General features: G+C 51.0%; 3 protein-coding genes across 3 annotated transcripts; 1 reads left to right on the top strand and 2 right to left on the bottom strand.

Moving 5' to 3' along the window:
* Positions 1–696: 696 nt before the first annotated feature.
* Positions 697–8,210, bottom strand: M430DRAFT_20405 (hypothetical protein; the record flags this gene model as incomplete). The annotated part of the gene is made up of 6 exons (XM_024864289.1): positions 697–1,137; positions 1,187–4,405; positions 4,456–6,970; positions 7,022–7,973; positions 8,032–8,096; positions 8,155–8,210. The coding sequence occupies 6 exons, from the start codon at positions 8,208–8,210 to the stop codon at positions 697–699; spliced, it is 7,248 nt and encodes a 2,415-aa protein (XP_024719697.1).
* Positions 8,211–8,469: 259 nt separating this feature from the next.
* Positions 8,470–9,707, top strand: M430DRAFT_35870 (hypothetical protein). The gene has a single exon (XM_024866830.1). It carries the CDS (start codon positions 8,536–8,538, stop codon positions 9,418–9,420), a length of 885 nt encoding a protein of 294 aa, XP_024719698.1. The 5' UTR covers positions 8,470–8,535; the 3' UTR covers positions 9,421–9,707.
* A 507-nt stretch (positions 9,708–10,214) lies between these two features.
* M430DRAFT_256820 (hypothetical protein) lies at positions 10,215–14,067 on the bottom strand. The gene is made up of 2 exons (XM_024865279.1): positions 13,977–14,067; positions 10,215–13,915 (listed from the first exon to the last, which is right to left on the bottom strand). The coding sequence occupies exon 2, from the start codon at positions 13,884–13,886 to the stop codon at positions 10,236–10,238; it is 3,651 nt and encodes a 1,216-aa protein (XP_024719699.1). The 5' UTR covers positions 13,887–13,915; positions 13,977–14,067; the 3' UTR covers positions 10,215–10,235.
* Positions 14,068–15,565: the final 1,498 nt, after the last annotated feature.

The following is a 15,565-nucleotide window of genomic DNA, read 5'->3' on the forward strand; positions in this document are numbered from 1 at the left end:
TTGCCTGATGCGGAAATCTCTCCGTGTATCAGACCGTTGCTGACGAAGAATCTGGTCAGCTGATCTGGACCCTGGGCATAAATCTGTACAGTAAGGTAAGGGGTCTTGGATCTTGATAACTTGATAACTTGATGCATGGTTACATGCCAAGGATCTGCGCCTCACTCACGCGAATCTTCCTCGTATCACTATCACACAAAAGGGGTTAATACAGGGTGGTATATTACAAGACAAGCTTCGTAGCGTCGGCTCCGATGTCCCGCCCACGGCAACTTCTCAGCCTCGCAGTGAGTGACATCTTGACCGAGTACCTGTAGTCAGCACTGAGATGGCGTTGCTATTCCATTTTTGTTTGTTCAACCCCAATATATTTACTTGTTGGTATTAACGAAAAATTGACACCGGTCACTAGAAACAACCCAGCAGCCAGAAAGCTCAAGGTGTATGCAACGTAATTAATTAGTTCATCGCCGACGCCCTAGTGACGCCTTTTTCCAGTGCAATCAGTGCCGCTATGGAAGATTTCAGAATATGCACAAATGCGCTGTAGCTTCCTCCATAATGCTACGGAGCCTTCTTCCATATCCTTTACAAAGAGCATCGCTCAAAAAACGCCAGCCAGCCATCCATCATAAAAGAGATATCTCTCTAAAACCAGCGCAAACTGCCTTCGCAACTTAGCTACACAAATTCTCCTCACCAGAAACTGCACCATCCAATGTAGTGCTGGCACAAATTCTCCAGCTTCGTCGCCTCAACCAGCAACTTGTCAACTTGGAGAGTGTACGTCAATTCTTCTTCGGGTTTGAAATCGTGGCCAGTCAGCTTCTCCTTGACCCGGTTCAGCACCTGCACCGCCCTTTCGTTTTGCGTTTCTGCCATGTCGACATCGGGCCCTCCAGCTCCGAGAGCAGTCGAGTTTGTTCTTGCACGGGGTCGTGAAGATGGTGGTCCCCCAGGGGCTGTAGTAGGAACTTGAGGCACGTGAGCTGATGGATCGCCGTCTATCATCGAGGGTCGGCGATTTTCATTGGCAATGTGCGACTCGCGGCGGTCCCGTTCCCCACGGAAATGGGGACCTGGCGGAGAGGCAGTGTCGCCGGTGAGACGCCAATTAAGGAGAGGGTCGTGTATGAACTATTTGATTGTTAGAATTTAGCAAGATAAGAGCAAGGCAATTACTTACGGCTTCAAGAACAGCCATCAAAGACTCCTTGTTGTCGCGCAGCACTCTCATGACGTTCTCACAAGTGATCCTGAAACTTCCCTCGATATTACTAACTTCCATTGCGTAGGTCAACATTCGAGTCAATCGGAAGGGCACCCGCTCCGGATACTTGTCACGATGCATAGCAACCTCGAAACAGTCACCAAAATCGATATGGACGATATTGCCGGTGATCCTGTCAAGCATCAAGTTCGATGGATGCCTGTCGCCAAGACCGAGAATGTATCCGACCATAGACATTACACCAAGAGATCGAGTGTAATTGGTCCGACGCTCCAACCAAGATTCCGAACTCTTGCTCTTTAGCCACAAGACTCGGTAAAGATCTTGGCCAGTGGTGTTATCCAGAGCGTATCCGAACACCTCAACCTTTTGCATGAGGGTCAGATTGTCATAATCAGGAGCCATTTGCAGCATGATACGGTGTTCGATGTTCAGCAGAATCTTGCGGCTTTCTCTGTACTCGCGGATCAAGACGTGCAGGGTATCACTGTTTGGAACCCAGCCGAGCAGACCCGAGTTCTGCGACAGTGGAATGGCAGGATATCTCTGGATATTTAAGTGTCGTTTGTAAGACTCCGAATCGTTGGTCAATAGCGTATTGCAAAGGCCAAACAGCTGCATAACACGCTCATCTTGACGAATATCCTCGTGGCCCTTGAGAACGAATGCGTATGCAGTACCGTCGCTACCATTGAGACTAAGTTTTCGAGGGCGTTGCTTAGAAGAGATGACAGTAAACGTCGACTCGAAGTTGAGGATCCGGATGACTGGTTTGCCACTTTGATAAGTTCCGGGAACAGCCAGATCCAGATCACGAGCATGAAGAAGCTTGGGCGACACGTATGCCAGTTCCAAATTATTGAGTTGCGGCAGTTGGCGCGCAATTCTTCGGAATACTTGATAGTAAAGGTCCCATGCCTGGTTGATATCGCCAACATCGCCTGACTGTCTGTAGGTGTAACACCATTCACGGGCTTCTTGGAGGTCGCGACCGAAGGTTTGGGCAAAGGATATTTCTCGAAGCGTCTCTGGGCCTTGGTCGAGCATATCATGCAATGGAGCCAGGGTGGCAAACATGCCCTCGATATTATGATCTCCAAAATACAGCCTTGACGCCTCCTCGAGACCTTCATGCCATTGCTCATGCCATAACACCGCAACTCGGATAAGCTCGTGGCTTACAATGTCGGCCTGCTCAACGAGTCGTGCACTATGCTGTCGCATACTGTCCATGATTTGCATAGCAGACCTTGATCGCCGAGTATTTGGAGCGGACTTCATTGCTACTGTCAACGGATAGACAAGAGCTTGCGGATGCGCTCTACCAACATCTGCAAGCAGGTTGTGGATCGACTGTCTAACACGGGTGTTTGGCTGATTGATTCGGGCAATAAGTTGAGGAATGACCTCCAGCCAAGTGTCGACACTGACGGAAGAAAAGCCTTCAGTCACAACCGCGTTTACTTCTGGACTACCGCCATGAGCAAACCACAGGGTTAGAAGTCTTAGGGTATCTTGCAAAGAGCTCCCGGCTGAAAGTGCGATTGATTTGAAAAATCCACGAACTGCAGGGACGACGTGGTCGATAACAATATTTGGTGGTACAGTGGCCTGATCTCGTGAACTTATAGCCTGGACGATCTCAAAATTGGCAAGCGCCCACGCATGCCATGCCTTGTACCAGTTGGGATTGAAATGTGTTGCAGCGCGATAGGAAGATAGAACGTCGTCAACGTGATCATGCTGCCAGTCGCCTCTCTTCTCTGCTATTTGCCATTCGCCCTGCTTGAGACAGCACCTGGCAAGGAGCACTGTATGTTCGGCCATACCTTTAGGTGTAAACATGGGGTGGCCACCATAACCGTTGCTTGACCCCATATTGCCATTCATACTGTTGGCATCGCCTCCACCGTTCATGCCCTGAGCGGCCATCTGCGCAGCATCCAGTCTATCTGCCATCTCTGTTGTGAACATCTTGAGAGCCTCCAAAGCCTGGGTTTGCTTTCCCGAGTCCCATTGGTATTTGAGCACGGCATAATTAACCTGTGGCGGTATGCTCTTCATCGCAGCTAGGCCTTCGCGTCGGAACTCGCCACTCTCAGTGAAAGGTAGCATCATGTCCAGGCTCTCTTCGCTTCCAATAAGCATCTTCAGATGCTTCTCAGCCAATCCCATCCGACCCGACTTTCTGCAGAGGTTTGCGAATTTGATGCACATCTGCATATTCTCTTTGGGTGAGATAACCAATGCGCGCAACTTCAGCATTCTTTGCCACACTTCCACATTCCTCTGACAGCCAAGAAGTCGCTTTTCCCAAGTTCGCCGCATGGTCTCTTGCTTGGCGGGATTATTGTTGCTTTGCTTGTAGACAATAAGTTCTTCAAGTTCTGCCAGCATTTGCACGCGAACGACGACCGAGTACGCTCGATTATAAGACTCGCTGACCAAAGCGCTTAGCTCTGTATCCAGCCCCTCTCGGGCCTTTTGGACGTAAAGGCCTGCTTCCCGGAATTGATTGCGGTGCAGGGCAAGAATGGCACCAAAGAATGATCGATCGGGAGTGTTGGTTTTCATGACACTGAGGTAGTCATCCATGAGATCCCATTTGCCTAAGCCCCAGGCCGCAGCGGCAGCCAGAGGTGCAACAGCACGCTTGATCTCAAGAGTAGAAGTATGCCATTTGTCCTGAGCCAACGTGGATAAGGATTCCCATTCTCCCAAGGCGTGTAGACATCTCATCTTTCCCATGATAACATCAAAGGTTTCTGCTTGGTCAGGGTGTTCTTTCTCGCGCTTCTGATAGAAATCCAGTGCTTCCTCCCAGCGCTCAAGTTTCTCGAACCAAGTCTCGCGCAGCTGAATGCCATCCTTGTATAACTGGGCCTTTCGTAAGATACCTATAGCAGCATCGTACTGCTGCAGTTGATTGTTGATTTGGATCAACGCTTCAACAGCACCACTGGTCTGATCTTGGCAGAACTCCAGTTCCTTGTAATGCAAGGCCTTGGCCCATGCGTGGCATCTACCGGCTTCGCGGCCTAGAACTCGAATATCAATTGGAAGAGCCTTGTCGTCGTGCTCCATGAATTCAGCCAGATTTAGCAAGATACCTAGAAGGTCGGGGGTAACGTGAGGAGATCGAATCGCCGTCTCAATGTTTTGGATCAGATCGTCCTTCAAGCAAGATTAGCCAAGCTTCAGAGGGTGAACGGTGTGTGACTTACCTGATACGGATCAATCAAGTCGCCCCAACATGATACAAAAGCCGAATTGAATAACTCTCTTGCCAGCGGGGGATACACGCTTGCCAGAAAAGCACATGATCGGAGTGCTTGATTAGGAGACTCCTGCAAAACAGTAAGACTGAAGCGGCGCATCCATTCCTGCCAATCTTCCTTCGTCGACTTGCCAGTGGTATCCCAGGACGCTTTAAGGTGTACGGGATTTGCATCATACTTCTTCTGATTAACATCTGCGAACTGCGCTTCGTCGATGTTGTTGTTATAGCGGTCTTCGGCGTTCAGATCGTGCGGCAGGACTTCTCCTTTCTGCAGCTTGCTTACTAGGAGCTCATAGTTCTGATGCTGGATACCTTGTGCTTGGAGAAATTTGTTGACGGTCCCAACGAAGTGTAGGTAATCTTTCCCAAGTTGGAAGATTAGCGCGCAGAGGGTGTCAAGCGCAGCCATCCTCAAGGAACTATCATTGACGGCCAGCACTCTCGCCAATGGATGAATGATCTTGGACGCATAATCATTGAGATTGACCTGTCTCGAGATCTTGCCGATAGTCTCGATTGCAGACTTCCGGATGAAAGATGGCTGTTGCGGCTTCTCGAACACACTGACAATGACTGGGATTATCAAGTGCATGTATTCTTCGGCACTAGATCCGAAGACCAGGAAGGCATGCAAAACACGCTCGGAAGGTAGACGTCTCGTTGAAACATCTTTCTCCAGCACACCTAACATGAGTGGAAGCAGACCAGCCAGGTATATCTTGAACTCGCCCTCAAGCGATCGCGAAATTGCCTCCACCAATTGAAGGATGTTCGCTTGTAAAGTCGGAGACACGTTCCAGTACTCCTGCAAAACCGTCACAATATCGGGTAAGAAGTTCCGAATGTGTTGTCGGACAATTGTAACTAGAATGCCCAATTGACTGAAGTATGATTCAAGGCGACTAGTAGGAGAACTCCGAATAACGCTCAGGAAGGCGGGAATGATCTTATCGAGGAACGAGACACACTCCAAACCTAATGTTCTGAATATATTCATGATTGCCTCAATGACGAGCGCGTGATGCTGAGCCAGAGATTGGTCTTTCAAAATCTGGAGAAGCGCGTTTATCACAACAGTTGGGAAATATTCCTTGCTCGATGGTGTGAGACCAGTCATCATGAGAGAGATATCCGTCATTTGATTCGATTCAAGGCGCAGCTGCATCTCTGGTGATCGTTCTTCAACTTGCTGGTGTCTGTAGGGGTCCAGAGCACCAAGGATACCCATAAGCTTGATGGTTTCCTGACGCAGTGGACCTCGTTGAGGTTCACCTCTGATGATATTCTGGAGAATCTCGAGAAGTTGTGGGTGATCAAGGTACGGATCGATCACATAACCTGAATTGCTTGCTAACTGTCCGAGGGTTCGGAGAGCTGCTTCTCGTTTGGCAGAAGAGCTTTGGTCTTGTAGAGCCTCAATGATAATCGGCATAAGCTTATCAATATATGGCATCATATCTTCACCGCCGACTGTTGCAAGCTCGCCAATGGCCTTGAGAATAGTTGCAGCCACTGCAGGGCTGGGATCTCGAGCCTTCGGCAACAGGACAGAGATCATAGGATCGACGTATGGCTTGATTAGCCTCTGCGAGTTCTGTACAAGCAAACTCAGGAGCTTCGCGCTCTCCTCCTTGTTTCTCGCGACATCGGAAAACTCAAGCTCGGTGAGCATTTGTATTAGGACCTTTCGGAGCGAAGGTATAACATAGGCCGGGTTCACATGCGTGAGCCGACCGATGATAGCGATAGCAACCTCTCGGATTGCAAATATTTCATCATTAAGGGCGAAGAACAAAGTACGAATGTTTTCCGCCTTGGCAAGATGACGATCAAAACGCTCATCCAGAGCTGCGAGTACAGTTCTTCGAATGCCAGGATCAGGATCCGCCACACCCACTGTGAGGAGTTTCTCAATGACCTCGCTCACAACTTGAATCGCGTGGTAGCTGGTCTGGTTGACGATAGGGTCGCGAACGTAAAGTTGGCAACATGTTAAAGCTGCCGCCTCTCGGATTTCGGGGTTTTCGTCTTCGACGTACTTGATTGCAACGTCACGAACAAACTCGTTGAGCACATGCCCGGAGAAATCGAAGCTTCCCAATGTGTTTAGTGCCAGCTTGATCTCAGCTTGACGATGCTCATATGCAAGTGGATCCTTAGAATCTTTGGGAATAACGGGTGCCGTAACAATAGTGTTCGCAGTTGGCGCTCCTAAAGGCTTAAATGGCGCCCCACAGAGCACATTGCTCAGCATATCCAACAATCTCTCCTGAATCGTTGGCTTGACTGGCGGAATATAGAATGCCATATCTACAAGCGCCTGGGTAAGCTTTGGAGTCAACTCGCAGGCGAAAATGGGATCTAGAAGGGCCTCCATGTATTTGCTCAGGGTTTGGCCCACTGCAACAGCCAGTCTGCTGATACAGTCAAAAACCGGATCGACCGTGCCAGTTCGTCTCCTACTCATCGTTAGCATTATCCTCAACTATTCAAGAAGATGCATTATTTACGATTTAAGGCTCAGTCCCTCCCGCACGTAGATCAACACCCCGTCCAGATATGGTGCTATCGCGCTCTTCACCGCATTTGCAATATTTCCAATCGCCAAGAAGGCGTCATTTCGGTCCTTATCCTTCTTCAGCATGCCAGATAGGAATACCATGAATTTGTGGAGGTAAGACTGTGCAAACTCTGCCGGCGAATAGTTGGCCAGCTCTGGTATCAGCAACACTACCGTGCGGCGGATCTGTGCATCTCGATGGTCCTTCTGCCGGAATATAATATCGCATACCTCCTGGTAGTGCTCGTGCATGAACATGCCTCCTTGTTGAAGCAGTTCCTTGATCACAAGCAGAGAACCGTGGATGTACTCCACGGAGCCTTGTTTGATTCCCTGGATCGCCTCATCGTAGATCTTTGCCTGCCATGTCTGCCGCATGGCCTGGTCTCTCTCTCTGATGATCTGGAAGCAGGCACTAATGGCCTCCGCCGCAGTCTGCCGAATCAGGAGTCGTTGATCGCGCAGGCCCACCCATATCTGGTCAAATATAAGACCGACAAAGGTGTACATCAATGTCGGTGCATTACGGCCAAGCTCCCTGAGAACAAGAACCGCACTGTACCGTCTCTCCTCCACACGGTCTGATTGTAACCATTCTAGTGCCGTCTTGACCTCGGCCTCCACAAGCTCAGATATGAGAGAGCCACCTGGTCTGCAAATCTTCCCTAGCGCTACTGCCGCCGGCTGCATCGCAACCAGGTCTTTGCCTCGTAAGACAGTCCGGAGCGACTGTGTAAACCGGGTTGTCTTCTGCGCAACGTCGACGCCATCGAAATCGATGAGGGCATCCAAGGCCTGGATGCCTCCCAGACGCTCTGAAGGATCGCTTCCATGACTGATAAGATTCGTAACTCTGGAGTTCACAACATTGTAGAACTCTAAGAACCGCTCCTGTGGGAAATCTAGGGTCTCGTGAGCATCGTCATCCATTATAGAATGAGGAGAGGATCATCTGCACACCTCTTGCTGCAATTACCACCTGCTCTCTCAGTTCCAATGCTGCTCTCTTTCGTGTATCATCGTGTCTGCGAGCCCCCGTTGTTAGTTCCTCTCCTTCATGCTGCGATGGCAGGGCGAACTAACCGTGACTTCAGCTCTAAAACCAGCCGGTTCAGCGTCTCAAGGGATTGTTGCGACATTTTCGCTCTGCTGCATGTGCCGGCTTCCTCTCTAATTTGCACACGCCATCCTCGTCCATATGCGTCAACGAAGGCGGCGTTGAAGTAAAATCTGGGTAAGTGGTTTCGCGGGCTGTTGATCGTCTGACGGGCGGTGCACTTGAGGCTCACGAAAGTGGTTGCTTACTCGGCTACCGCGCTAGTGCGAAGATCGTTAGCGTCGCTTGATAAGAAGCTTATCCAGAGCCTCCTCTGCGGCAAAGAAACACTTGGTTCATTCCTTCACGACCACGTCTTGACGCATCTACAAATAACACAACTTTACTTCTACTACTTCTACCCGACGATGGGTAATGATGGTGGGAGTATCCCAACGCGACGCGAGCTGGTCAAGAATGCGGCCCGCAACCCCAACACCTCCGAGTTAAAAGCCGCGCAGCTCGAAGCCCAAACCCACGCCTGGAGCACCTGCCCTCTCTCGAACCGGCCACTCAGCGCGCCCATCGTCTCCGATTGCGCCGGCACGCTATACAACAAAGACGCGATCCTCGAGCACCTGCTCCCCAAAGCCGACGACGTGCCGGCCGCGCTGATCAAGGAGAAGGAGGATCTGCTGCAGGGCCGCGTCAAGAGCCTGCGCGACGTCGTCGAGGTCAAATTCTCCATCTCCAAAGAGGGCAAGGACGAGAAGAAGATCTGCCCCATTACGAGCAAGGAGCTGGGTCCAAATACTAAAGCTGTATACCTGGTGCCGTGCGGCCATGCCTTCTCAGAAGCCGCTATTCGAGAGGTGGCGGGGGAGACTTGCGTAGAGTGCAATGAGCCCTACACCGCCGAGAACGTGATTCCCATATTACCACTTGCGAAGGAGGATGTGGCGCGGCTGGCAGCTCGAGCGGCGAAGCTTAAGGAGTCCGGCCTGACGCATTCGTTGAAGAAGGCACCTGGTGGCAAGAAGCGCAAGAAGCAGGGAGGAGAATCCGAGGTGGAGACCAAGGCCACGACTACAACTACGAAAACCGAAACTTCCACACCAGCACTGTCGGGGATCAAGAACGCTGCTACGGCCTCGTTGACTTCCAAGGTACTGGAGGAGCAAGAGGAGCGGAACAAGAGGCGGAAATTGGGCCTCAACGATAATCTGAAGAGTATATTCTCTAGTGCGGGCTACAATGCCCAGACGCAAAAAGGGGGCGATTTTATGACGAGAGGATACTCAATACCCAAGTAGGCTTAGGGGATACGGGATGGTACTTGGTTATATGGCGTTGAAATATACCTGGTTTGGGGCATTACGAGAAATGGAGTTCTTCTGTACCTAGGAGGTCGACCTAGGCAGTGGGTAGTGTAAAAGTCAGAAGTGTTTATTATTATTTGTTATATACAGCTCCTGAGTGTGTAAAGATAACAGTATCGGAAATCTTCCGGTAAATCATCTCGTCTGCTGATTACTGGTTAGGTCTTAGGACCCTTATTCAGGGACTTCAAATTTAGTGCAATCCAATCAAGTACCCCGACCCTCATTTCCAAGGTTCTCAAGGACTCGAGATGTAGCATGTAGCTGATGCTATCTGCGTGGATAGACAGCTCAATATTTCAACTTTGGAACCATCATGAATCGTAGTAAAAGTGAGTTATTTCTAATACATTTTCTTTATCAAGGCTCAAGCGATTATTGCGCGAGCTATTCTATCTATATATGGTAGAATGCTCCTCGGCATCAACTACAGATATCCGCCCATGACATCACAGACCTGCTGAGAGACAAATCAATCAATCAACACAGTATATCGTAAACGCTCCTCCCCCTCGGTTTCTCGAAAATAGCAGCAATCCCAACGCGGCCACATGGGCCCAGAAGCAATCCGAATCTTGCACTCCCAGAACGCCAAATCCCTTCCTTTAAATTTTGGCCACCGTGAGGTTAATATACAAAGGAAATGCATCATAAAAAAGAACACATCTTACACGTGCCGGAAGGGAAGAATGGGTATATGGCAGTGATAAATAATGTCACGTGGAGGTGACTGTAATCAACAGGAAAAGCTAAAACATGCCGCCCTCAATGTGGTGTGGAGGGCTGGCTCCTGTATTTGGAGCAATCTCAGGCATCGCCGGACTTGGAGTTGAAAGAGCGGCCTGTCGCGCTCTGGCATTAAGGTTTCCGCCTTCGCTTGCGGCCTTTCTCAACATTTGGCGTACACTGGGCCTTGGTTCGCCATCATCTGAGAAGGTACTCATTTCTTCGGTAGAGTGCGTAGCAGAAGAGAGAGGATAATCGTTGGGGTCTTCCTTCTTCCCAAATCCAAACATTGGACGGACCTTGCGTCTGGGGTTGACAGGTGGGATTGGAGGTGCCTCGACGCCGTTCTGAAGAGACGCCCCTGACGGAAGGTTGACGGTAGTCATTCTTGATGTGGCTGAAACGAACTTTGGTTCAGAGATGTCCGACTTATTAACAGATCTCTTACGGGTCGTTGGTAGGCGTTGTTGGCTCTGGGATCCTTGAGCTACTGGGTTGTTTGTCCCCGAACCCGCAGGTGAGGGTTGTGAAGAGGAATAGTTAGAAAATGGAGTGATGGGGGAAGGTCTTGGTGAAATCCCAGTATCCACTCCTGCGCCCATCTGATTTGATTGCAACATCTGTGATTCAGAATGACCGTTAGGGTTTGACCTGCTATTGCTTCGGCTTCTGGATCGAGCATCTGAAACAGTGGCAGATTGAGATGCTACCACATCTTCATATACAGTCATGGTGGAATTGGATGACCCTTCTGCCATAGCATTGGCCAGATCGTCCCTATATCTACCATTCCGGCTTTTAGAATCCGCCGAGGTATCCGAGCTTGATCGATCACCGGATGCGCGAGACGCCGGTCTCGATGCAGATGGGGAACGCTGGCGTGTACGAATATTTGGCGGGGCTCTATCACGACTTTGTCCTCTCTGTTCAGCAACTGGCCTATCTGATCCTTCGAGCCCATCAGTCTCTGCTCCCAATCTCTGCTGAACCCGTTGTGCAAGCTGGCGTTCTCGATCACGCTGTGCATCTCTGCGTGCTTGTCGGAAGGCCTTGTTCGGTGGAGAAAACCCAGGTCCTTTTGCGTCAACGCGTTCCATCCCTTCTTCCTGCTTGCGAGGATTTTCGTCAAAGCTCGTCTTGCCCGAAGATGGGGATCTACTCCTGATTGGAAATCCGGTTCCGAACACCTTCGCAGGCTTGGACTCCTTAGATTTTACCACCAAGGAGGTGCGACTTGTCTTGGGTTTCAACAGTCCTAATGCATGGGTCTTTGCGAGCACGTCTTTGGTCCGCTCTACTCCAGGTAACGGGCTGGCAGATCTACTCTCAGTCTCCACAAAACTCTTGAGATTCTCTTGGACCCTCCTTCGACGGGCTGCCAGGTCATTTTTGAAGTCTTGTCTCTCCTTTTGGGTCTCTGAACTTCCATCTCTTCTGTGATGCGCCTCCAGCTCTTTCTCCCAAGAAGACTTGCGAGATTGGATTCCAGCCCCGTCAACATTGGGCGACCGTACCGAGAGAGGTGGTGGCACGACGCCATCGGCTTTTGTACCATTCACTGAGATATCCAAGCTGGATTTATTCTCGCTGGAGGAACGTTGGTCCCAATCATCTCTCTCCCACGGCTCATTCCTTGTTGCATATTCATTTTGTGGTAAGGTTTCCGTGGAATCCGTCGGAAAGCGGGAAACGAGACCGGCGGATGATGGGGCGCCATACACCGAGGAAGTGTTGCTATCTGTTCTCAGGTGCTGGCGAACCATGCCGCTCAATCTTCTCGAGTCGGTAGTAACAGTCAGTGTTGAGGGTTCGGTTGGCGCGGCTTGAATGTTTACTGTAGGCTTGAGCAATGCCTCTGGATTCGATTGCAACTTAGGTTTCCGGGGCGATGAGCGTGTCGAACTATCTAGGGGTGACTGCTGCGGCTCAAAAGGTCGCTGTCTATTTGCTGGATGTTGTGATTCCGGAGGGCGTTCAAGAGGCGTATTCTGATCTCGGCGATACATGCTAGCCAGATCACGAGGTTGCATATTGCCACGGCTTTTGACAGGTTCTCCACTTCCGGACGAGTCGCTATCTGGAGAAGCCAAAAACGTCCCTGATTTAATCGCCTGTTCTTCTGCAACGGTGGGCTCAGGTTCCGGGGTGATCTCTTGGATGCGGTCTCGAGGAAGGAATTGTCTTGGCGCCGAAGAATTTGAACCTGACTTGGTAGGCGCAAACGTGGTATTTGAATCAGCAATATTGCGTTCCAATTGTTGCTGTTGGCGAGAGACAAAGGTTCCGGGCGGCGAAGGCTTTCGGGGTGGTGGTGTCTCCCGACCTTGCTGCATCTGAAGTTGCCTCTGGGAATATTTGTTCTCATCATATGGTTGAGCAGGTTTTGAAAACGCTCCGAGGGCGGTTGCTTTGCCCCTGTCATTTGGTTGGACGGTAAGAACAGCATAGTCACCATTATCGCTCATGGGCGGACTTAAGGGTGGCATCCCAAAGGTTGATTTTGCAGCCGCAGTGGGCGGCGGGCTTGCGGACCTCAGATTAGGCATGCTTGCTTTCGCTGTAATCTGAGTCCGGTCCCATCTATCAACGGGATGGGGAAGACTGGTTGGCGAAGTGAGCCCTGGCGGTGGTGTTTGGGCTCCTAGCGTTCGTTGCTTGGTTAGAGTATCGATCCTATTCATGGCAGAAAACTGTTGCTCGTGAAGATGTTGATCGAGGCCAGTCTCGTATAAACGTCGTGTCTTGGTCGTAGATCTCTCCACCCCTGGGTTAGTTGAACTAGCTGCGGCAGGGGTAACAGGAGTATGTGATCCACTGAGTGAGGGCGTTCTTTGAGAGGTGACCGATGTTGCAGCAGTAGACGTCCGAGTAATCGAAGGACCACCCGACGAAGTAGTAGAAGATGTCTCCCAATTGCGGTTGTAGTTAGATAGCGGAGGAGACCCTGACCGCGCATTCTGTTCTGCTTCTTCTCGTTCCATTTCCTGCTGTTCCTTCTCACGCTGCCGAAGCCTTTGAAAGGCAGATAGACTGACATCATTTTCGTATAATGCACGACCTCCCATTCCTGGAGACGAACCGTCTGAAAAACTCCTGGCCGTTCCAGAAGAGTCAACTGGGATCTTGTAGATCTTTTGACGGCCGCCAAATAAATTATTGCCTTCACCGGGCTTTGGGCGGCTCATTATGCTACCACTGTGTAGGGAGTCCTCGTCCGTCCCGGTGCTCCCAGTGGTCTTGTAAGAGTCTGCCCTCGTAGCGGCAAACGGAGGTCTGATGGATCCATTGATGGAGGAAACTTCCGCAATATCTGATAGTCCATGTGATGGAAAGCCAAAATCGTTCAACCTCGACTGTCGTCTGGACGAGAATATAACACTGTCATCGCTCGCCTTCCCAATCTTCGAGTTTGGATCGTCCTGTTCACGTAGCATAGAGAATCGTGCAGATAGTCCACTCATCAACAGACTCGTCCGAAAATCATCAGACGGCGGAAGGGCATTGGCCAGATCCAGTTCCAGTTTGGGCTCCGGTTGAGGCTGCTGCTTCTTTCCCAGTCGGAAGGTCTTTGAAACCTTCGTGGTTGGTACTGAGGGTGCATCGGAATCTGTAGAGCCTCGACCGAGTCCTTCTGCCGCCTCCTTGTTCTTCCTCTTCGTCCTGAAGCGGTTCATGGTGTCGGGGTCCTCACACTAAGCCGTGTCTAGCACCAGGAAGTCAGTGTTGCGACTCTATTGAGCACGTAGCATCGGAATTGAACTGACAACGGCAATTGTAGGTGAGCACGCTCACAAGGTAGACCTGAGCGTCTCCAGCTTGTACTTTGAAAGGGGGACGGGGGCGACCAGATTTCTGTTGGGGATCGAATTCGATGTGGAATGAACGACTGTAACGACCGGTACCTAAACGAAGGAACTCGAGCTGAGGATAGGATCTGTTTGGATACACAATCATCAGCCCTGAACCCAAACAGAGGATGCCGATTGGGATGAATTCTTGGGAGTCACGCACAGGTTACCGTGTAGAGCGGGGCCCCGATCTGGTCAGGGAACAATGGCAATGTTGACGCGTTGCCCGGACTCGTCTTCAGGTTATCGGACATTCAGTGGGGACGTGGAATTTCACAAGCGTCGTCGGGCTGACGGGAGTAGTGGTTCGGTGGAAATGGCTGGCTGTGTCGAGGCCGTTTCGGGATCCTTGAACTGCTCACAACGTGGTGCCTGTATGCATGGATTGCTCGTTCTGCCGTAACTCCCTCAAGCGCCCATATACATGGACAGTAGAAGATTTTCCCAACAGATGTCAACCGACCGACCTGCGCGGCAGGTTGGTAATGTTCGAGTGCTGTTGGCGTGTCGACGCGGGATATATGCGCAGGAGGTCGGAGTAGCGCTCGGGCCTGTCGACAGCGGATGTTGAGCGAGAAGATCTGGGCAATGCGCGTTCCTCAATGCATGGACTGGGCGCGCAGTAACGAGCGGAAGAGGTGATCTTTCCCTGTTCTGAACGAAGGAAGAGAAGGGCGTGTCCGGGTGAAGAGAGAGCAGAGGACGCGACCTTGGGCAGGAGGGAACAGAGCGAGCGCGTGGGCGAAAGACAGAGGGAGATCGGGAGAGCAATGCAGAGAGAATGGCTGGCCAGCGAGGAAAAGACTGACAGGGCAGGGTTTGATGTGATTATTTGAAGAGGTCGAGGAAGAGAAGAAGGGCGGAAGCGAAAGTGATCCTGGGCTGCTGGGGGGGGGATCGCTCGGCGTCGTTTGGTGCGTAACGGATTTGCTTGTGTTCCAGGGTTGAGGAGGCCCAGGGTTCCGCCGCCTACGGGACCGATGATGGATCCTGTGTCCTGTGTGCTCCGTCAGAAGGGGGATACTTGGTCGTCGGTGCGTATATACATATATATACACGGTACCGGGGCGTTCTCTCACCTGAAGCTTGAAGCACTCCTGGGGGGTGCTTCCACAATGGCCGTATACTGTACCTTGCAGAGCGATGGACGGTTGGGCGGTAGGGACTCGATAGGACTGATGGGACAGCCTCTAATATTCTCTGGACTGTCTGGCCGGTGCCTGCATGCACGCATTGATTTGATCGTTATAGGTAAACAGGTAAATAGTCTGGCGTTGTGTCTGAATCGTAACCCAGATCGCACAGTTGTACTAGTATCCGACTACAGAAGAGTAGTACGTACTTGCGGATAAGCTTATACTGGTAACACTACACGGCCATAGGTGACCACAGGTGAGACCGATGATTCCATTTCTCTCATTCCTCCCCATCATCGTGCATTTCCTCGATCATTCCCGTGCTTCCCTCCCTCGCTGTTCTTATTTCCATGCCATGGCCCCCCCCCC

The sequence above is a fragment of the Amorphotheca resinae genome (assembly GCF_003019875.1).
Source record: "Amorphotheca resinae ATCC 22711 unplaced genomic scaffold M430scaffold_8, whole genome shotgun sequence".
In the NCBI taxonomy this organism is placed as follows: domain Eukaryota; kingdom Fungi; phylum Ascomycota; class Leotiomycetes; order Helotiales; family Amorphothecaceae; genus Amorphotheca; species Amorphotheca resinae.

Coding starts and splice junctions, on each gene's coding strand:
- M430DRAFT_35870 (XM_024866830.1), top strand. CDS start 8,536: ATGGGTAATGATGGTGGGAGTATCCCAACGCGACGCGAGCTGGTCAAG.
- M430DRAFT_256820 (XM_024865279.1), bottom strand. CDS start 13,886: ATGAACCGCTTCAGGACGAAGAGGAAGAACAAGGAGGCGGCAGAAGGA.